A 27,035-nucleotide genomic window follows, 5' to 3' on the forward strand; every position below is an offset into this window, starting at 1 on the left:
AGAGGATGTACTGAATCAGCTTTGTGACCCACTACTATTGCACTTATTCTCCGATTCACCGCCAGTTTCCAGCCTGACCACAGAGAAAACTCTGTCACCCTACCTCTGGAGGCAGCTGTCTTAGACCTACAGAGGGTGTAGGGGGGATGAGGGACCACATGCCTGACACTCATCCGAATCCAATTTACTCCCTCCTCGACACTTCCAACAAGCTCTCCCTGCTGAATCACTGTGTCCTCAATGAGATGGTGATTAGGCCTCTCCCAGCTCATGCGGCCAGCCTGAGACCCCACCACCGACCACAACTCTCTCCCCAGTCACCACGTCCCCTGAAAGCCACAGGGCAGGAAAAGGTGGGAGGAATTACAAGACAACAATTAGGCATCGCTATTCTCCCTTCCAGCCACGAGGTTTTCAGACTTCAATGCCTGGTGGTCAAGAAGAATTTTGCCCACGAGCATCTTGGTAATTGAAAACAAACTATATATATAATACACAGTGTATATTAAGCTCATGTATACATGTAACATTATACACAACCATGGAGATCAGTCCTAAGATTACTGTATTATTTGCACTGCAGTCACACATACATGTGGTGGGTAGTTCTCACAAGATGCTATATGTGACATGCTTAGATGTATGACCTCATAATATTAAATTATGCTATAGGCCATGCCTTGCACACTACTGACATATTTCAATATTTATAAAGTATTCCTTTTGCTATTATATTCCCCTATTACTGTTATCAAATCACTATGATGCCACATTAATAAACTGTGCAAAAAAAAAACCTACATTATGTAAAATAATTAATATAACGGCATAATATTCATCTTATTAAATGTATCTTAATATGTAAAGAAATGGATGTTTATGCACAAACGCAATAGCAAAGTGTTTATATGTACCCAAATACTATACTACTATATTTGATTATATTATGTAACTTTTCTGAAGGACCATAGCACAGACACTCATCTGCATAGATGGGAAAGTCCATGGAAGTCACGAGTGAAGAGCTCGCAGAGATCAAAATCATTTTAGACCTCGCTGCCATTCCGTATGCGGTTCAGGAGTATACGGTTCCGGCGCCTTCACCTGCTGCTCCAGCACAGAGACCTCCTACTCCAGCACTGAAATCTGCTTCTATTCAAGCACCAAGACCTGCTCTTCCAGATGAGGCCATTCTAGTGTTTCCGCAGCAGCTTCTCTGGATGTATCGGTCAGCCTATCGCCAGATGAACCATAATATAGCCAGCATGTCACAGGCATTTTGTTCCCAAATGTCCATGTTTCTTTTTTTCCCCCTGTTAATTTTCTCACACAGTAATATAACTGTGTGTGGATAAATGTTAAGATCACTATTTCTGTATCTTGGTAATTGTTACAAAAAGTTGTAATCTTGTACACATATTGTAGTTAGTAAACAATATAATACAATACAATACAATATCATGGGCTGAAGGAGCAGCTCAATGAGTAAAGACACTGACTGGCACTGAGTTTGAAGCAGGGGAACCTGGTTCAATTCCTGGGGTTGGCTCCTTGTGACCTTGGGCAAGTCGCTTTATCTCCCTGTGCCTCCGGCACCAAAAACATAGATTGTAAGCTCTACGGGGACTGTGTCTGCAAAATGTCTCTATGTCTACGTAATACTAGCAGCGCTATACAAGAACAAACAACAATTACTATTATTATCATGGTAAGTCTCACAAACCTATCCTGCATTCACTTTATTCACTAAAACACATTCTACAGTATATAACATGAACTTAATGAAACGTTATCATAATGCATCTCTGTGTTTCTGACTTTTATATTATTTGTAATATATATGTAAGATTTAGGAACCTTGTGCATCATACCATCCAGGAACCACTGTGCCACTGTTTAGAACCTCTGCTTTAATTCCTGCTTCTTTGTGAATTTGAAATTTATAGTATTATTTGGTTCACTTTATTGAGTTTTTGATATATTTCACTATGTGATTTTTCTTCTATTATATGGCTTCCACCACCGCTTCCCTGAAGTTCATGGGCTCCTGCTCCATGTTAAGTATAGCCACTTAGGGCTATGTACGGAGCGCGGCCGATCAGAAAACCAGAACATCCCTGGAGTTGATTGGAGACACAAGTGGCAGGCTTTTCAAAGGTGTTCTGTGAGAAATAGCACTGTGCTTGACTGAGAACCCAGGGAAGCCAGCACAACTTTGGAGCTGATCGGAGATGCGGCTGGCAGGAGATTCAAAAGTGCTTTGTGTGTAATAGCACTGAGAAGCCGGGGAAGAAGACGTCCAGGGTATTTTTAGGGATGTTAAGTAGATTAAATTTTGTGGAAACATTTCAATTGTACAGCAACAGAGGAATTTGAAAAACAAGCCTCTGTTATGAATGAAAGCTTAATTCAGAGAGGATATAGCAACAGAGTAATCAAACTAGCCTACAGGAGGGCACAATTTACACCACAGAAAACCCCCATACTTCCAACAAGATTTGTAGGAAGTCTCAATAACCAATGGGCTGAAATAAATACCATACTGAAGAACCATTGGCATATCTTACTTCAGGATTTCAACTCGAGATATGTTTGTGATGAGGGCCACAAGATTCTAAGCCGGAGGGCAATGAATTTGAAAGACTATTTGGTGCACAGCCATTTTGATCAACCAATAAATGAGACATGAGAAATATATGTTTCAGACATCCCTCCCAAGATAATGTTAATTAATGTGTGGTGCATCGGAAAAATAAGAGGCCCTAGCCTCTTAAGAACATCAAACACACATACAGGGTGTTCCCAGCACTCATAAGAAAAACATGAAGTCAGCAAAAGTTTTGCCAAAATAGAATGTTTTACTAATAGATAATAATTAAATTAAAAAAATTGAGTACACAATCACAGCGTATATAAAGTGCATATACAGTATAGGTAAAAAAACATGAAATATATCTTAAATCAAAAAAGCATACACAGCAAAAAAAGGATATATAATCCAAAATGCAAAAAAATCAAGAAAAATACTTGACAGCCCAGTGAGGCATAGGGTCTCAGTCAATCTGATACAGGGATCTTAGTAGATAGTCCCACTCATTGTAAATGTACATGGGAGTAACAAATAAATAGAACTTGGAAGGAGGGAATAGAGTATGGGTATGAGTTAATTTACTGTGGAATCTTACAGACAAAATGGTAGCTGAATCACATGCCACTATTCTACAGTACACACCTAATTAGTTGCTATGACAACTTTAGATTGTATTAAACACCCCCCTCTTCCCCCCACTAAATGCTGCCTCTGTTACCCTGGAAGAAGTGTCCTCAGTGAGAGTCAGTGGTATGTCTGCCATCTCCGTGTAGTACTGTGGCCAACGTAGCGCCAGTACTCTGATAGCTACAATTGTAGCAGCCTCATTGATACTATTTGAAAGTAAATATAGTATAGATGAATTTACATTTAATGAGATATATAGCTAGGTGATTCTTAATAGAGACTTCCTTTCTCTCAGATTAGGGTTATTTAGCCTAGCTGATAGCCATCCATTCTTTTGCTGACAGCTTCATTAGTCTGCTAATGAAGAGAGGTATTTGATTAAAATGGCAAGATCTTAGGTATTCTGGCAATTATATATCTGCTACATTAGTAGTGATATATACCAACTATACTTTTGGTTTTGGTGCCATCATAGGTCATCACACTGACTGTCCGGGTTATCAGATTTTTATGAATATAGAGGTTTTATCTTATTCATATATATGTTGTGATTAACTACTTAATATAATTGACATAGTAGTTTATCTATTTTGAGTGCATACAAACAGTGATCTTTCTCACTCTACAATATTGAAAATGTTAATCAGAGCACTACAAAACACAGACGTGCAGTCTATAAGGCTATATTGTTCATATGTGTTTTTGAAATATGTAGTATTGCATTTATGGACTCGGGGGGGGGAGGAGGGGGTTCATGAAGCTTTGACAAAGCAGATCGATTTTTGATAAACCAAATGACAGTTTACACCCACTCGAGCTTTGTGAATCCCAGTGTACATTAGAAAATGTTTAAACAAATACAAATATAGTCTACAATGCATGTTGTTCTTAAACAACCTGAGTAGAAGTACAATGCACTGCCCTCTAGAAGTCTCTAATTATTAACTTGTCCCAGTGGGCCATAGCCTGCACTTTTCATGGACCCTATTTGATTATATGAGCATTAATTCTTCTTTCAACACTTACCAACTGGTGAAGAAGGTAACAGCACTACTGTTAAATTATTATGTTCCATATTTATATTGAACACTGAAGATTACATTTCTCAATTTGTACACAAAGGTGCAGACTAGTCCATTTATTGACTCCTAAAATGGACCACAGTTTTTTCTGAAAGGTTATCTCTTGTCTTGATTAGGCCATGGAAAAGGACAGAAGATTTAAAAGCAGATCGGAACTGTACCCAGTGAAAGAAAAACAAGAAATTAAAGATTCAGTTGAAGATCTGAGCATCGGCCAATCTCAGGTGGTGGTAGATTTATCTTTAGAAAGCAGTAAAGCTACAACTCCAGAAAAGGCTCCAATTGGTCTCAAGGAAGGACAACAATTACTATCTAATATAATAATGCCCCCCATTAATCCCAACAGTAGCCTTACTGCTTCATGTAATTTTAATTCACATATTAATAGCACAAGGTGAGTAGAACCTGCAATTGTATTTGCCTCATAAGAATCGTAATTGCTATCAGTTTTTTAAATTAAAATAATATTTTTTTTGTATGTTTGTAACTCCTATTTGATGAAATTCTGGATTAATTCCATCAAAGCCTGCTGTAGCTTTCTGCACACATACCATACTAGTTAATACAAGCCAGTGGTAGGCTACATGATATACCTGAATGCAGCCATTGATCCCTCAGAAGAGCCACATATTACCCACGTACATATAGAATGGACAGGCAGAAGGAACGTTGCAGCCATGGGCATGACCTCACCTCCAGTCAGCTTCTTGATGCTGGCAAACTGATGAATACTGTCCCGTTACTCTCCTTACACTGGGGATTATTGATTAGCCCTATCATTAGGAAGTACAGGGAGTAGGAAGCTATGATTTACAACATAAATCTCTCTCTTCTCTCTTCTCTATGATTTACAACAGCATGATTTCCACTCCTGCTTTGGGATGGTAAGAGGTTGATGGCTGCTGGTGAAGCCGCGGCCCTTGCGTAGCCTTTACACCAAATGGTGTAAAGGCTATGCAAGCTGCTGAATGTAGTTTCCTAGGTATTGTTCATTAGAGAGACACACACCAATAGGTACATGCTTTCCCCCCTTCGGTTGTGAACTTCCAAGGCATGGTTGCTGATTCTTTAAGGTTGCAATCAATCCTGACTCCCCTTCATTAAGCTGCAGAATTAGTAATACAAAACATGATTAAAAATGTGAGTTCTCACTGTATTCAATAATAATTATGCAAAAAATATGTATCTTATTTACATTCAGTTTTTTTGCATCATTCGTGCCCTCTGTCTTTCTCTTTCCCTTCCTCTAAATTTTTAAATCTTGCCAGGCTTGGGTATGTGAAAAATATTTGCCAGATTTTCCAGGTCAGTTGCTATTTCCTTTTATTGAATACCATGTGAATACGTAATTTGGTTGCATTTGCTAAATTGTATATATCATTTGCATATTTCATGGATTTCTTCTGCCGGAACAGAGCCCATACCTTAAAATTTTTTTTCCATCCACAGTTTGGACATGTAACAACTGTTTAGAGAATATTGCAAGATGTGTTTTTGCTGTCTTGCTCAGTGTGACGTGGGGTGTTGTAGTATCTCTGGGTTGCACCCTGAAGATACGGTACACGTCATGGGAACATGTGTATAAATGTATTATTGCTATGTTCCTCCTATAAATTATGTCCCTGTCCCTTCTTATGTGTTTGTAATGCACTGTTTGTGGCCTGAATCGGATTGGACCCATTCCCTCAGTAACATGTTTGGGGTTGTAACTCCGGAACCACTCGGGCTTACAACTAGTTTCTGGTACCGCCACAATGGGAAATGACACTGTCCTGCACTCTGTGGTGCTCTCGCTCAAGTGAGATGAAGCAGAAGATAGACAAGGGGGAGGAAATAGTAGAAGGTGAATCCGGGACCTGAATGGGGTTTTGGAGGGTATAATTAACCTACTAACCTCCTATTAAAGACCCACTCAGTCTCGTGGGATGTGCGCATCCTGTAAAAGTCCATCCGGGAGCTGTATGGGGTTATGGCGGTTGAATGAATCTTCTTAACTCCTAGTGCAAACCCACTTAAGAAGCTTGAGTCCCGCTGGCTAGGGAAATTCAAACCACTCATCTGCGGTAATGTGCAAGCCTCCTCCTCCCCCCTCCGTGTGCCGCCAAATCCAGGAAGTAGCAGTCAGTCTGCAACAGGAGATCCAGGGCACCACGTAAAATCCACAATAATGAAAACAGGGAACCCAGGTAGTGAAAAATCGTAGAAGGCTTTAATAGAACATTAAGGTAGTGGCAGTCTCAAAAGAGAATGTGTCCTCCCACCTGTTTCACACAACAGTTGCGCTTTCTCTTCTACGATTTTTCACTGCCTGGGTTCCCTGTTTTCATTATTGTGGATTTTACGTGGTGCCCTGGATCTCCTGTTGCAGAATCTTTGGTACCGCCACACCTTGCTAGAAAGGGCGAAACTTTGTGGGGAACAACCCAGAGTCTCGGGGAACCCCTTAATGCTAATCAAAAGATTAGTCTTTTGCTGAAAAGAATCAGTGTCATATCCCTACATCGGAAATACACCAATCTGCTAAATTGCCATAACTTCAGTCCATATGTCCTAGAAACTCCCCACAGGTGTCCTCAGTAGTGGACCTTGGTGGCCAGTAGGACAGCCTATCCCTACGAATCCTAATTCCTTAGGTGGTCAGGGTTCACCCCAGTAAAAAAGGCGATATTGGAAGTTTTATTCCTGCATTTCTAATGAAGGAACAACTGGCCAGGTGACAACCATTCCTTTCATAGTAATGCCTCTGCTTGTATGTCCAATGAAGCCAGGTGGTGGGCCCATAAAAGGGAGTCATCTAAATTTAGAGGACTCTTTTGTTTAAGGGAGGCTACTTCTCACACCACCTGGCCTGTCCGCCAGGAAACTGTCAAGGCATCCCCAGTCTAGTTAGAAAAAATTTCACACTCCAAGGGAATAGAGTGTCAGCAGTTTGTGCCTAACTCAGCCAGATCTAAAGAGGCCAGAAAAAATCCTTTGATGCGTGCAGACATTCTGGCATCTCTCTGCAGCTTGAGGTATAACTGAAAGCCCCAAGCTGTTCCTGTGTGTCTTAGAACAGCTCAGCCTGTCTCTGCATCTGGTTCTTGAGGGGACTGTATCTGTATACCATGTGGGGTGTACTGTGAGTCTCTTGCGAGAGACTAAATTCCTGGGTCCTGCTTGCAGTAGGACTCTGAGTGGACTATCAGAACTAAACTTCTGTCTGTCAGAGGGGTCCGGTTCCATATGCTCTGGTGTGCCCTGAGCCAAGAAACCAAGCAAAAGAAACAAAACCAATCAACCAAAGTGTTTTTAAAGAATTTCTCCAGCCATCAGCTTCTGCCTGCCGTAGAGAGCTGATACCCTTTACACCTTGCAACAATTAACCAGTGGAGGTCGGTCCCTGGACTAGTGGACAGCCTCTACCGGTGATTGCACCAAGGACTGTTTTTATCTATTGTGCACCCTCTCTCCAAGTGGGCCCCAGGACATTGCTGTACCCTATAATGGACCGCTTCCCCAACCCGGAAACAGAGGTACTATTGCGGCTACCCCGGGCACCACCTCGAGGTAACCTACTCAGTGGGGAGAAATCCAATCCTTTCCCAAGTTAGAGGTGGGTCACAATGGTGATAATTGTGCATTTTGTTTATGTTTGTATGCTTCTATTCTGTTGCCCTTACAAATAAACATCTCTTCTTGAACTCCATGTCTTGGGTTTGGCGATCCAAACGAACTTGCGGGGTTTGCTCAGTACCGTTATGAGACACTCGAAAACATCATTCTTGTAGTTTAATGAATAGGCCCATAACAATAGAAGGTTCAGAAATGTTGTAGCAGAGCTGAATGGGATTGACATTTAAATGGTTGGGCTTCCTATTGGTCTGCAAGAAAAAAAATAAAGGGTTGGCAGGATTACTGCTTTTAAGACTTAACGTAGCAAGTTGTCCATAGAGCCTGCTTAGCATTGTAGGAGAAATATTACAATGCAAGTGTTAATAAAAAACATCCTTCTCTAATTATTCTTATTTTAAGGCCATATATTTAATATTTGTATTCATATTTTATCATGCAACTGATATTTGTTTTACTTCTGTTTGGACAATTAATGAACTTTCTTTATCAGAACAAGGTTGACAGAGAAAACAAAAAAGAGAAGTCCTTTCAACATGTTGGCACAGCCAGGTTGCAGCAATTGTCAAGAAGAAGAATCCATGGTCACAGTGAGTTACAGTGTTCCTATATTTGTACAAAGCTCTGAACTCTACAATGTTGACTTTATGTCACCCTTTCCACTAACACCACACTAGTTTAAATGTGATCTTTGGCAAATTACGTAACTGTGCAATGTGTTGTCGAGATAGTATTTAAAAATAAATAAATACAAAAAAACTTAAAATTAGTATAGCCAGAAGAAAAATAATGTTACAATGGATCTCATGCACCCCTCCAACAATAGAGATAGTACACACATCTGAGTTTGGCTGATGAGCATAGACAAACTAGAAATCAGCTTCCACAAAGATACAAAAACAAAAAACTTCTTTCAGAAATGGGGATGGTTTATCAACACACTACCAGAAAAGGTGAAATTAGACATAGAAAAACTGTTCAAACGTGCAATGTGGTGTCTAAAATAAGTTCTACTGAATGTACTGTACTCAACACCAAGGGCACAATGTGTAAATTTAGCTGACTACGGCTAGTAGTATCACTGAGAAGGATCAAAATAAGTTAGTATTTTGAGATAATGCCCATCTTTTCTTTTTTTTTGCTTGAGAACAGAACAGGAACCTCTTACTGATAACGATAAATAATTAACAAGCTTAATCAAATTGGATGAGAAATAGATCCCACGGGAGGGAAATGTGTGAGCATTAAAGGTTAAGTTAAAGTAAAATAAAAAGAAAAAAAAGAAGAATTGGGATGTAAACTACAAAGCTAGAAAACAGAACACATTCAAACAAGTGTAACACCTCTACCCCCGGCCATTAGAAGAGGGACCACAACAAACTGTTTCAATATCTCCTGAAGTGAGATTTCTTGTGTGTGCAGGAGATGCACAGCGATTACCTTGTATCTCAGGGTTTTGAAACCTCGTGCAGGCTGGAGTGTTTAGCAAGAGAAGGAAAAGGGCGCCAGGAACTTTCTTAAATTTTATTAACAGTCCGATTAGAGCAGCAACAGAACCGGTTTTCAGGTTACAAAGATCTCTTCTTGTTACATGCAGACACATACACTCAACCATGAGGCTTGTAGGCAGCGTAGCTCTTTTTCAAGCCTTTCCTCCACAGCCAATAACAGAGCTGGAACATTTTCTTGCAATTTCTTTGCAGGTCTTCCATGTCTCCTGAATGAGCCCCTGTCTGAAGAATCTACTCCCTACTGTGGCAGGATCCTGATTTAATGTAGTGTCTGAAGGGCCCCTTTACTGGGAGACGTGCCCTAACTAGGAAACAAGAAATGTTGTTTACCCCTTGTGACAGCGACTTATCCCTGTTTAAATAAAAGCCTCTAGTGGTTTGGGAAATCCAGCAGAGAGCTGGTTAATTGCAGCTAGTCAAGTAGCCAGCTCCACCTGGGTAATCAGACAAGGGTAAAAACATCCTGCTGGGAACAGACCCGTAGACTCCTTAGCACAGTCACAACTGTGGTGACAGGGGAGATGATGTCTTCAGCACATAGGCTGTGCTAAGATCAAGACACCCGGACACCAGACCCAAAGACTGACCTGAAGGGCCATCTGCTTTGAGGTATCTCTTGAGACTGTGGGGTGGTAGGCTGGTAAGGGGCTTTTCCTTCCAGTCTTGCAGATAGGGACTGGGGAAGTACGTTAACCCTTACAAAGGAATAGGTGTTTGTTTCTTTTGTATATCTGTATATTGCCTTAAACTGCTGTTTAAAGTGACAGGCGGAATAAAGCCATGTTTCATTTCCCCCAAATAGGTCTCCTTGAGTATTCCTCTGCACAGGTCTCTTACACCCCTATTACAGGGATACGAGGCCTGGAGATCCCCTCAATGCTGGCCCACTTAAGAAGTGAGGAATATATCCAGGTCCCAGATATTTATAAACTTTCCCCCACCCCTGTTGCTGGGCAGGAAAAGAGAAAGCCTACTACTAAGTCAGCCCCCAAAAGGGTTAACCTTTCCAGTACCTTCTGGAAAGCCTGAACTAGCCAATCACCATCTTAGGTGACTTGCAACGTATATAGTTGGTTTTGATCTGTAGCTCTGTCATTGGTTACCTTTAGAAATGTAGCCTTAGTCTCAAATACCATCGTTACAGTTTTGTCAGTCTTTAAAAACAATTTGTTTTGGAAATCCATTTTTCAAGTCTGGAAAAATCAGATTGACATGTGTCCAAGGTCAAAGAGGCTATAACTGTGATCATATAAGATTGTGCCATCCACATAAATGTGCATTGAAGCTCCCTTACACTGCGGTAGGTAGATCATTAATGAGAATGAAAAGGGTAGGGGCCCCGGGACAGAGCCTTCCAGGACCTTACGGGTGACATCCAAGGGGTTGGAGTTAGAGCCCGAGATAGATACATATTTGGATCTACCCAATAGGTAAGAGTGAAACCAGTTTAGAGAGCACCCCCCTATTCCAGAGCACTGGAGCTTATTTAACAATATAACATGATCAACAGTATTAAAATCCTTTGCAAAATCTAGGAATATTGCATCAGTTTGATTCCACACTGGATCTCAGTGCAAACTTTTAAGAGGGTAGTTACTGTAGAGTGATTTGGGCAAAAGGATTTTTTTCTTGTATACAGTAGTAATCACTTAATTGGGAGTGGACACGTTTTTCCATGACTTTCGATAGTATTGGGAAAAGAGAGATTGGCCTGTAGTCGGAGACAGTGTTTTCGGCCCAACATTTGTAGATTGATACAACTCTGGCACCACTTACAGTAGATGTAGCTCTGTGGTGCAGGGATTCTCTTTCATATTGTGTGCTTTTATTTTTGTTGCACTTATTGTATTATATTGTAAGTCCTTGTGTTCTGCTTATTTCGTAAAGCACTGCAAACAGTACATTGTTGGTGCTATATCATAAACAAATATACATGGATATCTACAAATACGTACCCGTCCTGATACTAGAAATATGGCTGCTTTTCCACCTAAATACATGATATTGTGGTAATGAAGCAATGGAATGAGAGTGTGAGCAGGGTGAAGAAGTATTAAAACATGTTTGTGATGTCTTTTGTAGATTCAGATGAGGAAATCAGTATCACTGCACAAGCAAACTCCACAGGATGAGAGAGCACAAAGGAGTCAAAACCTTTCTAGGGAAAGAGAAGAAATCCATTTCCCTGAACTACCAATTACAGGAATGCCAAAAGTACTGCGTGAAATAGAAGGTATGAAAGCCTTGTTAAGCCTCATGAAAATACAAGAACAATTGAAACATAGATGAGCGTTTGTCTGGTTTTATTACTGGAGCAAAAGTAGAGCACAGCAATTAAGCACTGAATTACATAAATTTAGTTAGCAGCATTTTTATTTTATTTAGTACCTATATGATTTACTGTGATAGCTATTATTTGTAATAATTGTATTTATATTATATCGTTTTTAATATTTCTCTTTGTAGATAGGATGGGCAGATTTTCAAAATTAAAAACCGGGACACATACATTTTTTTATTTATACATCAAATGACATCACTCAAAAAATAATTATAATGATATTTGTCTAATTGCGTCACCATTGATGCTGTATTATTCATTCTACCTCTCCCAATTCTCTCTCTCCCCCCCGATTCTCTCTTCCCTCCCCCCATTCCCTCACCCATTCTCTCTCTCTCTCTCCACCTCTCTCTCTCTCTCTTTCTCTCTCTCTCTCTTTCTCTCTCTCCCCATTTTTACTTGGGGGAGCAAGTGCATCCTCAGTTCTGATATCAGGGGACCACTGGCTCCCCACACATACATCTGTAGCCAACATTATTGCACCAGTTATCACACAGTATTGGATCCAATAACATTGGCTATATCTGTATGTAGGCACGATAAACACAAGCACACACACCTGATACATCTACCATACAAATAAACAACCACACACTGCACATACACACACAATGAGTTAATTACAACTAAAAAGACACACACACTGATCTGCACAACACACACACACCTGACCTAAACAACACTCTTACACAGCCACAGAACTGCACAGACACTCGCACAGACTGACCTGCACAGACACACAGCCACTGACCTACACAGCCACTGACCTGCACAGACACTTACACAGCCACTGACCTGCACAGACACTCACACAGCCACTGACCTGCACCGATACTCACACAGCCACTGACCTGCACAGACACTCACACAGCCACTGACCTGCACAGACTCTCACACAGCTACTGACCTGCACAGCCACTCACACAGCCACTGACCTGCACAGTCACTCACACAGCCACAGACCTGCACAGACACACAGGTACTGACCTGCACAGACACACACACAGCCACTGACCTGCACAGACACACAGCTAATGACCTGCACAGCCACTCATACAACCACTGACCTGCACAGACACTCATACAACCACTGACCTGCACAGACACTCACACAGCCTGACCTGCACAGACACACACAGCCACTGACCTGCACAGACACACACAGCCACTGACCTGCACAGACACTCACACAGCTACGGACCTGCAAACACATAGCCACTGACCTACACAGACACCATACACAAAGATTGACCATCACATAAACACACAGACTGACCTACACACACTGTCCCACATGAACCAGCTCTATAAGAAGGAGCAGCCATGCAGGTGCCCCCTTTGGTTCAATCTGTAGCTGCATGTTTCTTCATATTTCTAGCACAGCAGCTCCATTCCTGCCGATCCTGGCCCCGCCCCTCACAATCCTGGCCCTGGCACCTCCTTCTTTACAGCTGATACTGGGACATTTTAAACATTTTCAAATAATTGTCGGGTCACCGGGACATGTGCAGTAAATCCGGGACTGTCCTGGCTAAACCGGTACATCTGGTCACCCTATATAGAGAGCTGGGCATACAAGTTTTATGCCTCTAACCATACAATATCCTACTTCACATTGAGATTCATTCGTAGCTTGAGTTTTACATTATCTTATAATATCATATAGATCTCCTGTTCATCCAATCTCAATGCTATACTGTGTTATTCTCAACTGTGGGGACCCCTCAGTTCTAGAGAATTACCTTTGTTAAAGAAAAAGTAAAAGATGGCTGCTGTCATCATCCAATAGTAAGCTGCAATTTTTTGCTTTGATGATATTGTGGCTTGCTATTGGCCCGCATAAGTAAGGGTGACGCGGCAACAATTTAGATTTACAATTTAGATGTACAAAAAAAGGTGCATTTCTCAGAAATCTAGGGTTCCATGGATTTGAGGATAGCGCGGTTCAGCTACGGATGTCCCTTAGTTCCTATTATGAATTAAATAAAGGATTTGCTGCTGAAGGGCATTAGTGGCACCAAGTTTAGTGCGGAAGGGTAGTTACTAGAATGATGTGTTTAATCCCCTGATATGACATTCAACATTGCAGACATTTTAATGACTGACTCAGTGTGTGGACAGTTATTTAGAAGTTTAGAAATCTTGAGGAATTTGGAAGGACTACGTAAGTTGTTGAGTAAATATGGGTCTTGACACTACTTTTCAAATGAAACGAAATATGTAGAAGAATAAAAATCTATTGCTATCAAAGTAAAGTTTGAAGCAGCTTAGCATAATCATGTATTCTGTTTTAATAATACAATACAAGCAAGTGTTCCTCTTAACTAATTTCGTTTTGCTACAGCTATGTCATGATTTATCCAAATATTACTGGCTACTTTAGAAATTGGATTAATTCACTGGTTTTTAACCATTGTATTGCCACCAAATGATATTTGTAACCTTTTTTTATTGGGGAAGAAACAAAGTGACAGCGAGTACACAAGGAGAGAGTTTCGGGCCAGTACACTCAATTATTCTTCTCTTTTTGTGTTATATTTATTGGTCCTTCTCTGTTCACCCTATGTTTTTCACTCCACTCTAATTTAGAGTTTCCAATCATATAGGGAGCGCCCCAGATCCTCCAGTTTTAATTGGGGAAGAACCTGGCTTAGATAGCACTGTTATTTGCCCAAAAAGGAAATTACAGCCTGCAACACATCTTAAGTAACTGCAATAGCAACTGGACGTATACTATAAAGATTTAGAGGCCCTTATTCTGTAAGGCAGGAGAGTGCAAACTTTTTGAGCTGCGCCCCCCTGCCAGCTCCCCATCGCTCTCGCCCCCCCCCCTCTTCGCTTGTGTGCGGTGTCAAATGACGCAGTGGGGTCACGTGACGTGACATCATGTGACCCCATTTCTATGGAGACAGTCATGTGACGTCACCCCACATGAAACAGCGGCGTCATATGACACCACGTTGCCATGGTGACGCATCACAGCGTCTGCATCAAGGTAGTTTTATTGTTGCATAGGCCTCACGCGATCCCCTGGCATTTACTTTAAATGATTCGGGGAAGAGCACGGGACCTCTGCAAGCGCCCGCACCCCCCCCAAAAAAATACCAGTGCCCCCCCACTTTGCGCACTGCCGCTGTAACGTAAGATAAGTGCAGATGCCGTGCTAATGCATGAAAAGCCTCATTGACATTTTGAGCACCACAAAATGTCAAAACAAAACAAAATGTAATAGGATACAAGGGCACCAGTGACATGCTGCATCTAAACAAATCAGTGCAAAGTTATATTTGTAAAATTGTGACATCTCTGCAAGTATCTGTTGAAAACTGTCCTGTGCTGTGATAAGTAGGATTTGGCAAGTTGCTTTTAGCAGGAATGTAGGGGGTTTCCTGGTCAACTGATGATAAGTTATACTGAGGTGGGCGCTCAAACTCTTCTTTCCAGCTGCTTATTACTTGACTTTGGAACTATTGGGCAAAGGTATTTAAGAAATTGAACATGTCAAACAAGAAAGCAGGTCCATAGGCAAGGTGTGTTAAGTTGTCAGAAAAATATATATTTTTTCTAGAGTTTTCTAGAGTGTAGAGTTGGTATTTCCATAGAAATAGACTGTACTTGCTCTTAAGTTGTATCTTTATAAAGAGGTAGATTTCAAACATTGGGATAACTCCCCGAGTGCTGATGAAGCAATATAGACTTTGTAGAAAAAAAGACAGTATTTTAAAACATGGTTTTGCATATTAAAATAGACACATCTGGTTTATTGAAAGAGCGTTAATGCCTACAGCAGTGTGGAAGAAATAAAACCCCACCCTAGGACTTTAGGGTAACAGCCAGTAAGAAGACTTTTATTACATATTCCCAGGACATACTTGAAAACGAGAGGTAACTCTCAATGTATTACTTCCTGGTAAAATATTTTATAAATAAATAAATAACATATTGCTGAATTAAAAATGAGCACTGCTGCTTTATTCTCAAACATTTACTTTTACAAAGCTCGCAAAGAGGTGTGTATGCATTATTTCACAATGTCTCACAACATGGGCGTATACTTCACTTTCCAGCGATGAAAATGTTATTCGCTACAAAGATGGGTGTATGTTTTTCAAGCTAAGTGTAACGATGCTCATCTCAAGCAGGAAGCGGACCCACAGGGATGAGGTAGGAAGGTGAAAAAAACGTCCTGAGCCGAGGGACAGAGTCCTGATAGAGTAGTGCGTAGTATGCCGAAGGTCAGAGGTCAATGCAGGCTGATGTCAAGGATAGTCAAGATACTTGCAGTGGTCGGGGCGGGCTGAAGACAAGGATAGTCAAGGTACGTGAGACGGATCTGGTAACGTGAAAGACAATAGGCATAAACGTGTTGCATGAATTCAGTAGGGAAGAGGAACTTTGCTCGGCAACTTCCTGTTCGCAGGACTTTCCTTTTAAAGGAAGCTGCCAGAAGCAAAGATGGACGATCCGGCCACAGAGGGCAAGCAAGAGCAAAATCCCGAGCTGTAACGGGAAAACCCGGAAGTGATTTTGCCAAACTTCAAACAGAGCTAAATGAAATAATCTAAAAGGAACACATGTTTATTCTCTTTCCAAGGGCATATGCCATGCTTGGTGTCTAATGGGAAAGCATAACAGAGATGCAAAGAGTAAAATGTGGCAGTTTATAATTAGATATGAGAACTGTCCATGCAGCAGTTTCTAAGGTTAACCAGCAATAATGAAATACCTCTTTTATTGTGCTAAAGGCCCTTCTTACCCACAATCCCATTCTGTACTGAGCAAGAGTCTGAAATATTAAATTATAATCCTCCACGGAAACAATGTCCTGTAGATACCAAAAAGAGGGAAAAGTAAATGTAGGGATCCCAATAGACTCCTAATGCTGGTCCTGTTTTGGGATTGAAATGTTGGTACTGCCTTTCCATTGTTTATTATTACTATCACGTTAGCGGGGTGCCTCACTACCAGAGGTCCACGATCTGTGCCCAGTGCGCTGTGTGTCCACTGCCAAGCATAGGTATACTATACGTGAGGGCTCAAATTGAGCTTAAAACAGTCTTCCTAGAGGTTCAGGGAATAAAACAGAAAAAGTGACAGTTAGTGACTCCCCCCCAGTGTATCTCTATCACCCCCTCCCTGTCTCTTTCACCCTCTCCCTCCCCCAGTGTCTCTCTTTCAGCCCTCTCTTCCTCCTCCCATTGTTTCTCTTTCACCCCCTCCCTCCCCATCTCTCTTTCACCCCCCTCCCCATGTCTCTCTTTCATCCCCCTCCCCCCCATGTCTCTCTTTCACCCCCTCCCTCCCCATGTCTTTCTTTCACCCCTCCCTCACTATGTCTCTCTTTCACCCCCTCCCTCCCCATGTCTTTCTTTCACCCCTCCCTCACTATGTCTCTCTTTCACCCCCTCCTTCCCCATGTCTCTTATTCTCCCCCCTCCCCATGTCTCTTATTCGCCCCCCTCCCCATGTCTTTCATCCCCTCCCTTCCCATGTCTCTCTTTCATCCCCCTATCTCCCCATGTTTCTCTTTCACCCCCTCCTTTCCCCCCATGTTTCTCTTTCACCCCCATCCCTCCCCATGTTTCTGTTTCACTCCCCTCCCTCCCCATGTCTCTCTTTAACTCACCTCCCCATGTCTCTCTTTCACCCCCCTCCCTCGCCATGTCTCTCTTTCACCCCCTCCCTCGCCATGTCTCTCTTTCACCCCCTCCCTCCCCATGTCTCTTATTCACACCCTCCCTCCACATGTCTTTCATCCCCTACCTCCCATGTTTCTCTTTCACACTCCCTCCCCATGTCTCTTGCACCCCCATCCCTCCCCATGTTTCTGTTTCACCCCCTCCCTCCCCATGTCTCTCTTTCACTCACCTCCCCATGTCTCTCTTTCACCCCCTCTCCCTCCCCATGTCTCTCTTTCACCCCCCCCTCCCATTCCATGTCTTGACTTCAGCCCCAGTCCCTCCCCATGTCTTTCTTTCACCCCCACTCCCTCCCCATGTCTCTCTTTCACCCCCACTACCTCCCCATGTTTCTCTTTCACCCCCTCCTTTCCCCCATGTTTCTCTTTCACCCCTCCCTTCCCCCATATCTGTCTTTCACACCCCCTCCCTCCCCATGTCTCTTCACCCCCACTTCCTCCCCATGTCTCTCTTTCACCCCCTCCCTTCCCCCCATGTCACTCTTTCACACTCCCTCCCCCCCTCCCCATGTATCTTTAACCCCCATCCCTCCCCATGTTTCTGTTTCACCCTCCTCCCTCCCCATGTCTCTCTTTCACCCCCGCTCCCTCCCCTTGTTTCTCTTTCACCCCCTCCCTCCCTTCCCCTAATGTCTCTCTTTCACACTCCTTCCCTGACCATGTCTATTTCACCCCATCCCTCCCCATGTCTCTCTTTCACCCCCTCCATCAGCATATTTCTCTTTCACCCCCCCTTCCTATTTCTCTCTTTCGCCCCCGCTCCCTCCCTATGTCTCTCTTTCACCCCCCTCCCTTCCCCCCATGTCTCTCTTTCACACTCCCTCCCCATGTTTCTATTTTACCCCCCTCCCCATGTCTCTCGTTCACACCCTCCCCATGTCTCTCTTTCACCCCCTCCCTCCCCATGTCTCTCTTTCACCCCCCTCCCTCCCCATATCTCTTTCCCCCCACTCCCTCCCTATCTTTCTCTTTCACCCCCATCCCTCCCTTCCCCCCATGTCTCTCTTTCACACCCCCTCCCTCCCCACGTCTCTTTCACAGTAATAGCGGTGGTAACCGCTATGGTAATGAAGGGGTTAACTTTTCCCGCTACCCACCCAGTAGGCCTAAACACTCACCCTGGGCCAAGTATTCCCATTCACCCAGCCCACCCAACACATACTGTACATTAATGGGCAAAATTTATATTATCCAGATATGGATAATAGCGCATTTGCCCTTTGGAAATAAAACATTACTCAGCCAGCATAAAGTTAATTAAAGTTGTATTTACCCCTGCCAGAATGAAGGCCATTCTCGTCTTCCTCCTCATCCTCCATGGGCAGTAACATTACAATAAAAAAAAAAACTACTGGCCACTAACCCCTTAATCACTTTAGTGGTAAGTAACCACTATAGTAATTAAGGAGTTAAACCTAAAACCCACCCAGGAGGCCTAACCACCCTCCCCAGGGCAACTACCACTACCCCCTCCACCTCTACCCATTGATTGTCACCGTGGTAAACCATGCCCCCAATATGGGCATGTATTGCCACAATGGCAATGAATGGGCAAGCAAAAAAAGTGGCGCAAAATAAAACACATGATATTTAAATAAAAACAAGCATTTGACAATAAAGCCATCGATTGTGACTGTGGTAAACCATGCCCACAATATTGGCATGGATTGCCACACTGAGAATGAATGGACAACCTAAACAAAACATAACAAAAAATACAATACATTACAATTAAATAAAAACAAACATTTGCCAAAAAATGCATTGCTTGTCATCGTGATTATCTATACCCAGAAAGGGACATAGATAAGCACATTTGCAGTCAATGGGCAAACTATAAAAAATACACAATAAAATCAAATACAATCAATGTGTTTCTTACCTTTGCTGTCTTCAACCTCCGAATCCGACTCTAGCAGCAACCTCGACACAGGACAGGGGTAAGTCCAACTTTAATTTACTTTATGCTGGCTGGGTAATGTTGTATTTTTAATGGGCAAATGCGCTATTATCCATATCTGGATAATAGGAATGTTGCCCATTACAGTGTGTGTTGGGGTTGGGGATAGAGGGGTGGGGGGGTTGTATTGATTTTTATTGTATTGCACTGTACAGTAATGTTTTTTGAATGGGGGAAAGTTCTATTAGCCATCTGGCTAATATCAGTTTTACCCATTCCAGTGTGGTGTTGTTGGTACAGGTGGTGGGTGAAGGTGGTAGTTGCCCCAGGATGGTGTTTAGGCTTTGCGAGAGGGTAGCGCGTGGGGTTAACTCCTTCATTACCTTAATGGTTCTAACTGCTAAGTTAATGAAGGGGTTAATGTCTACTGCCACTCTCCCGCAAGGCCTAAACACCCACCCTGGGGCAACTACAAGCTTCACCCACCCCCTGTACCAACATCAAAGCAGTGCCTGCTATTTAACCCTTTCATTACCTTGTCGGTTAGCCACTAAGGTAATGAAACTGGCTGCAATTTTATTTTTACTGCATAGGATTGCATCTGGGGGTCTCCGAAGCTGAAATATATATGTGGGTCAGCAACGGAGGACCCCAAAGACCCACGGGACCTCTGGATACCCACAGGGACCTCCTGGGACTCCCGGAGACCCCCGGTATCAATCACGTAGTAAAAATAAAATAAAAAAAAAATAAAAGAAACTCCTTGTTATGCATATTGCAAATCTGATCTCGCCATCCTTTAGCTGGTGAGAAAAGAATACAAGTTTTTATAGTACGATATGCATATCAAAGTTTAGTGAATAGCAGGTGTTGGCAAAAAATGCGAGTTTGGGCATTTGTTCAGCTATCGCACGACTTGTAACAGCCAGAGTGTTACAGTATAGCTTGGTAAAAGCCGTTTTAGTGTGATATTGCCCGATCTGAGCATTGAGAATAGCTACATATGGAATATCGCACTAAAAGGGCACTTATAGTGCAATAATGCACTTATAGAAGTTTAGTGAATAGGCCCGCATGTCTCTCTCACCTCCCCTCCCTCACCATGTCTCTCTCTCCTTCCCTCCCTCACCATGTCTCTCTCACCCCCCTCCCGCCACCCCCATAGATAGACACACACACACACCTCTCTTCTTACCTTATCATTAACACAGCATGCTGCAGCCAGGCTTAGGGGCTGCAAGAGCTGCGCAGCACCACCTAATGGCCAGAAGAGAAATTGCAGCTCCTCTCTGCTCCCGGCTGTCACGGTTATGCTCGCCACAAACCGGGGCCGGACCTCATGGCTGGGTTATGAAATCACCGACCTTAGACCACGCAGACTGGTCTGGAGTGCGAAGTTCATAGTCAAACAGGCCGGGTACAGGATTGGAGAGGACAGCGTAATCGTTGGACGAGCCAGAGTTGGGATAGGAGATGTCCGGGTAGTCGTAGTCCAAGCAGGGAGTCGGCAACAGATAATCAAGCAGGTCCTCCTGATTCAGCGTAATCGCTGCAGGTCAGGAACGGGGTTTGCGCGAGTGGCGTCCACGTCCCATGGCGCCGGTCTAGGAGAGGGAAAGCAGACCGGCGTGGGGACACCTCCAGGCAGCACCTGTAAACCAGTGCTTCAGCGCAAGAGTTCAAGCTGGCCTCTGCGAAGGGAGAAAGAGCAGCAGGCCAAGGGGTCCAAACAGCAACCTCTGCTAAGGGTAGAAGCAGCAGGTTGCGGGCTCCAGGGAGATAGCACACAGCAGGTCTCTGCGGTGCTTCAGCGCAGAAGCTTAAGCTGGCCTCTGCGAAGGGAGAAAGAGCAGCAGGCCACGGGGTCCAAACAGCAACCTCTGCTAAGGGTAGAAGCAGCAGGTTGCAGGGAAAGCAGGAACTAATGCTGGAACACATCCACAGGAGTAGTCACGAGAAAAACAAGCAAGGGCTTGTGGCAGAACACAGGAACGTCCAAGAAGGATTATGCTCGGCAGAGAGGGATTGTGGGAATGAAGTATTCAAAGGCCAGCGGGCCAATCCCCGGAGGAGGGTGTGAGGACACTGCTCCAAGGACTGAGTACAAGGCTAGGTTGCAGTGATAGCCCACACAGCTGCTGTTGATTGCAAAGAGGGAATTAGTGAGAACAACAGCACCCTGCAAGGCTACGAGATAAGCCAGGAGTGGATTCCTGACAGTACCCCCCCCTTCAGGTGAGACCTCCGGGCGAACATGACCACTCATAGAGTTGGGGGACCTGGAATTGTTCCTGAACTGTCTAGGATTGGGGGTAGAGTCATGGTCCAGAGACTCGTGGGCACTCCTTTGCATACCCTCACCACCCGGTGAGAACTGCGGCCAGACAGGACCATCCATGGGTCTCGGGGACATTGAGTTGTTCCTAAAGTGCTTTAGGCGGAAGGGGATCCGTAAACGAGCAGTTCATTGGCAAGTACTGTTCTAGGATATGAGAGTGGTGGCACAGACATTTTTGGTACGGGGCTCGCCACGCGAAATGACTTGTAAATCCAGAGCTGTGGAGAAGGAGGCATTTCCAGAATAGAAAAGGCAGAGGGACCCCAGCTGGGTGCCCGGTCCCTAGTAATCGTACCAGAGTGCGGGTCAAGAGGCCCCGATAATTGATCGGGTATAACAGGGAGACCCTCTGGACAGGCAAAGTTTTTGCTGACATCTGCACGTAGGAATTTGAAAGGGTCTTCTCCTCCAGAGATTTTCCGGGTAGTGGCCAGCGAGGGAATAGGGTGGGTGGGTGCATTTTGAAGAGAAGCTTGTGGGGAGCGCAGGTATCACCATATATATATGCAAAGGAAAAAATATAATAGTGTAGTATATCTAAACAAATACAGCAACTTCAACAGGAATCATGAATGGGAACTCACATTCTGCCAGTTGTAATACAGCATTTGAAATAGCAATAGATGGGTGGGCGCATTGCCAGGTATTGGTATAGTAGATGACAAGGCGAACAGTAAACTAGGCTTAGAGACTGAAATCTTGGGGTGCGAACTGAGTATTTCCAACATCGAGAAAACGTGCACAACAGAAGGTTCCGAGAGGGATAACCATTGGTTCGCTGAGGCAGAGAAGCAATCAGTAGTGGAGCTCCCCAATACTGTAGAATGCTCAGAGAGAGACAGTATCGTCTGTGATCTCCACCTCCCAGAGTCCAAGCCAGAGACAATAGGGAGAGAAACCCCATAGTTAAAGTCATACTGAGGTACTTCAGGGGCCGCAGAATGGTCAGAGAAAAGAAACTGCCCTCCCGCACCGGGAATTTGGGGCGCGGCAAGGGTTACTTCAGATATGGCACCAGGGTCCGGGGAAGGTATACAGATACTTGCAGAGATTAGAACAACCGCATGGGGTAGACTGCATGCTGCAATGAACTCCAAGGGCATCGTACTTGTCATAGGAGTGGGAATAGGCTCTGGAGCTTTAATATCTGGAACTTGTGAAACAGGTAGTGCAGGGATAGCGGAGGGAGGGGAGCTAGTGTCTGAAGCTGGAGGCTCAGAATGTGTAACAAGGACATCCGGCACTGCAGGGACACTGGTAGCAGGAGAACTAGTGTCTGGAACCGGTGCCTGAGAATCAGTGACGGGCACTGGGGGAGTAAAGGTAGGAGATAGAGAGTCAATAAGCGGTAAGTTGGAACCGGGGAAACTCTTAATAGCAGAAACCTTAGAAGAAAGAAGAGTCTTATCCAAAACTGCAAGGGCCCTAACAGGGGTACTTGTTATGACAAAATCAGAAATAGGTATGTTTACTAGTGCGAAAATTCTGATGATGGAACTGCTAGTCAGTGGTGTGGGTGTCTGGGTTAGACTAGTGAGAAAATCAGATATAGTGGTAAGTGACTTAACATCAATCACAGAAGTTCTAGGTTTGCTGGACATGTGTGAGGAGGTACCCTTTAACACAGGAGTTTTAATCTTAGCCCCGAGTAACCCAATGGTTGCTGGAGCACATTTAGATGCAGTGCTAAAGGACTGAGGTTTAGCAAGGGAAGGAAAACAAAATAGCTCAGATTTAAACACCTGAATTTGTAATGTAGACAGGGTGGTCTCTGACTGTACTAAGGGGGTGACGACAGATACGCTGATCTCTGGAGGGGTTGCTTGGGCAGAGGCATCAGGGGGACCAAAAGCAAGGACGGCCTCTATGGAAAGAGATTCCGAATCTGAAGTACGGATTTTACCTCTCTGAGTAGCGGGACTGACAAGGAAAATTTCAGAGAGGGGGGAAACTGTGTACTGTCTTCTAGCTAGTACAATACATATGAAAAAGCATCACTTTTGAGTGGGAGCAGTGTGTCAGCAAAAATTCCTGGAAACTCAACAACTTGAGACTCAGGAGGGGCATAAAGACCACTGTTCGCTTTTAACCCTAGGGTTTGAGGAGAGAAGAACACAGACAGTACAAGGGGGGCAACCACAACTGTGCTGGTCTCTGAAGTGGGTACTTGGGAAGGAGTGTCTGGGAAATCAGAAACGACTACAGATTCCATGACAAGGGGACTATGCGCTGAAGCAGGGATCTCAGCTCTCTGAGTGACAGACTGGATCAGCGAAATACCTGGGAGTGGGGATTCTAAGAACAGGCTTAGGGAAAAACCTGGTTCCTGAATACATTTAACTGGAATCAGTATTTTAGCTGAAGTTTCAGGGGACACGGCAGCGGAAACTTGAGCTGAAGCAGTTGAATTATAGCAAAGAATATCCAAGGACTCTGCAACCTTAGGGGAGTCATTCAGTACAACCTCTGCTGTCAGACTTGGGGATTCATTTTCTGATGCTAGAAAGGATGCATTAGCTTGGGGGCAGCAAGGATTTATAGGGGTTAATGCAGATTAGTACCTGAGAGTCAAAAAGAGGGAGATTTGCCTCTAAAATTTGGGCTGGGCTGGCGAACAACAGGGGATTACCAAAGGAGGCTCATAGGACTGACCCACATGGTTAAATACAGGAAAAACCTCAAGGGTTAAGTCAGGCTGTGCCTGAGAATCGGATAAAGAGAAGCTAGCCTCCGAAAGTGGGGTCATAGGGGGTTCAGCCTCTGGCCCTAGGAACCTAACATTAGTCTGCAGAATACAAGGGTTAACAATGGGGACCTCACAGAGCAGACTAGCAGGAGTTAAAACAGAAATAACCTCGGGGACAGAGCTTAGAACTTCTAAGTTAGAAAGAGAGGGCAAACAGTGTTCATTCTCTGGTGCTAGGAGAGACACACTGACCTGGGGAATGCAGGGATTTACAGTGGGGGACTCATAGGCCTGACTAGCAGGGGTTAAGGCAGGAATAACCTCAAGGGCAGGAGTTAGGGATTCCGAGTTAGAAATTGAGGGTAGAAGAGGTGCATTCTCAGACACTAGAGCCATAGCTTTGGCTTGGGAAATACACGTATACTGCACGGGAACCTCACAGGGCTGATTGGCAGGGGTTAACGTAGACATATCCTTGGGGTCTAAGTAACGGGAGGTGCAATCAGGGCTAGAGACTGGCCGCTTCAACCTTAGGGGGCAGTGATAGTGGGACGGTTTGGTCGTTTTTTGGAGAGGGAGGTACCCTCACTGGTTTAACAACAGAACTGACAGAAAAGGGTTTGCGAATAGTCTGTGTGTAGGCAGCAAGTAGAGGTTCACGCTCACTTATGTTCCTGTCAAATTCCAGGAATAATTTAAGAGTGGTGTCTATGGCCTGAGCCGGTACCCCAAAATCCGCAGTTTCCAGACCCGGAGTAGACATAAGGAGTAGTTGGGAGTACTGGGCTTGTAACATCTTCTTTACCTCTCTACATTCCTGAGACCTTATAATTATTTATTTACGAGTCAGCCTTTCTGCAGGGGTTAACCCTTCATACATACACGCAAGATTAGGCGGAGGCAGTCTTTCAAACAGATACTGTTTTTCAAACAGGGACTGGTCCCCAGCCTGGGACATACTGCATCGACACACTTTATTCGAGCAAATACCCAGTATGTACCTGGCAGATACCTGGAATGCGCCGCTCCTCACCTCTAACAAGCCCCGTTGCGTTTGCCTTCCCAGCCTGGGTTCATGCCTGGCTGACGGGCGGCTGATCTGTTAAATGATAATGATTAGCATTTAATAGGCTGCAATGCTTCGCGTGTCTACCAGATGGCATAAATTCATGAATTGTAATGCAGTATATATATATATACTGTGCAGTATTGCAGCCAGCGGGAATAAAATGCTTCAATCCCTGCCTGGAAAATACACTCGGGCAGAAAACAGTCACAAACCTCAATACACCCGGGTATACCCGAATTCGTGGGACTAGCCGAGCTCGAATAAAGTGTGTCGCCAGTGTAGGTACAGTTACACATTTACCAACCCCCGCCACAGTATGGTCCGGTTTTGTGGGGCCGAGCATACTGTCACGGTTGTGCTTGCCACAAACCGGGGCCGGACCACGTGGCTGAGGCTGGGTTATGAAATCATCGACCTTAGACCGCGCAGACTGGTCCGGAGTGCGAAGTTCATAGTCAAACAGGCCGGGTTCAGGATTGGAGAGGACAGCGTAATCGTTGGACGAGCCAGAGTCGGGATAGGAGATGTCCGGGTAGTCGTAGTCCAAGCAGGGAGTCGGCAACAGGTAATCAAGCAGGTCCTCCTGATTCAGCGTAATCGCTGCAGGTCGGGAACGGGGTTTGCGCGAGTGGCGTCCACGTCCCATGGCGCCGGTCTAGGAGAGGGAAGGCAGACCGGGGTGGGGACTCTGCTATTTAACCCTTTCATTACCTTGTCGGTTAGCCACTAAGGTAATGAAACTGGCTGCAAATTTTTTTTTTTCCAACCAAAAATGTTTTTATTGAGTGCATGGTACAATCATAACAGTATCTACCAACACAATGTCGTACTTAAAGGTAACCACGTCAACTCATTTGTTGTGAGTAACCATAACTGACATACTGGGGAGATCTACAGACGAACAAAACCATCGACAGGGATACAGAAGGGAAGGGGGAGGGAGGGAGGGCGGGGGGGAGGGGCAGTAGTCTCAGAGAGTTTCGGATCCTCAGGTGTGTACAGGGCGAGCCCGGTTTTGCTGAGCCCGGGGGTCGGTCTCGGCCCAAGGTTCCCGACCGTCGTCTGGCGTTTACGCTATGTTATGGCTAGCCATCCTGCATCTTAATCTGTCCGTCCTAACCTCCTGTCGTGCTTAGTTACTCTATATACGTCTTTCTAATGTCTCCACACATCAGAGGAGAATGCGTTGATGACTATTAAAGCAAGATATTGTAGGCACTGATCCCTGGGATATCGATTTGGGCTAACCAAGGCGCCCAAACTTTTAGGAAATTTGTGCCGGTGTCGTTAACCAGACTCGTTAACTGTTCCATCCGGCAGACGTACCAGATTCTATTCCTGATTTGTGGGATATTTGGTATCCCGGGCTGCTTCCACAATGCTGCGATTTCGCACCTCAGCGCAGTTGCAAAATGTGCAATTAATTTGTGCTCCGATCTGTTTAGCCCCGGGGTGCGTCTGGCAGCAGAAACAACCAGGGGTCCAAAGGGATCGTGCGACCGAGGATTCTCTGAAGCCAATTCCTGATGTCTTCCCAGATTGGGATTACCTTGGAGCTACCCCACAGCATGTGCAGCAAGT

General features: G+C 44.3%; 1 protein-coding gene across 9 annotated transcripts in view; it reads left to right on the plus strand.

Annotated features, from left to right (window-relative positions):
* The window catches only part of CDKL3 (cyclin dependent kinase like 3), a 184,890-nt gene that overhangs the window by 109,709 nt on the left and 48,146 nt on the right, over window positions 1–27,035 (plus strand). For all 9 annotated transcript variants that reach the window (XM_075601163.1, XM_075601168.1, XM_075601162.1 and 6 more), the window contains 3 exons: window positions 4,416–4,693; window positions 8,405–8,501; window positions 11,505–11,655. In XM_075601163.1, coding sequence (XP_075457278.1) covers window positions 4,416–4,693; window positions 8,405–8,501; window positions 11,505–11,655 — 526 coding nt within the window. The remainder of the gene's footprint in view (window positions 1–4,415; window positions 4,694–8,404; window positions 8,502–11,504; window positions 11,656–27,035) is intronic.

The sequence above is a fragment of the Ascaphus truei genome, chromosome 5, assembly GCF_040206685.1.
Source record: "Ascaphus truei isolate aAscTru1 chromosome 5, aAscTru1.hap1, whole genome shotgun sequence".
Taxonomy (NCBI): Eukaryota; Metazoa; Chordata; class Amphibia; order Anura; family Ascaphidae; genus Ascaphus; species Ascaphus truei.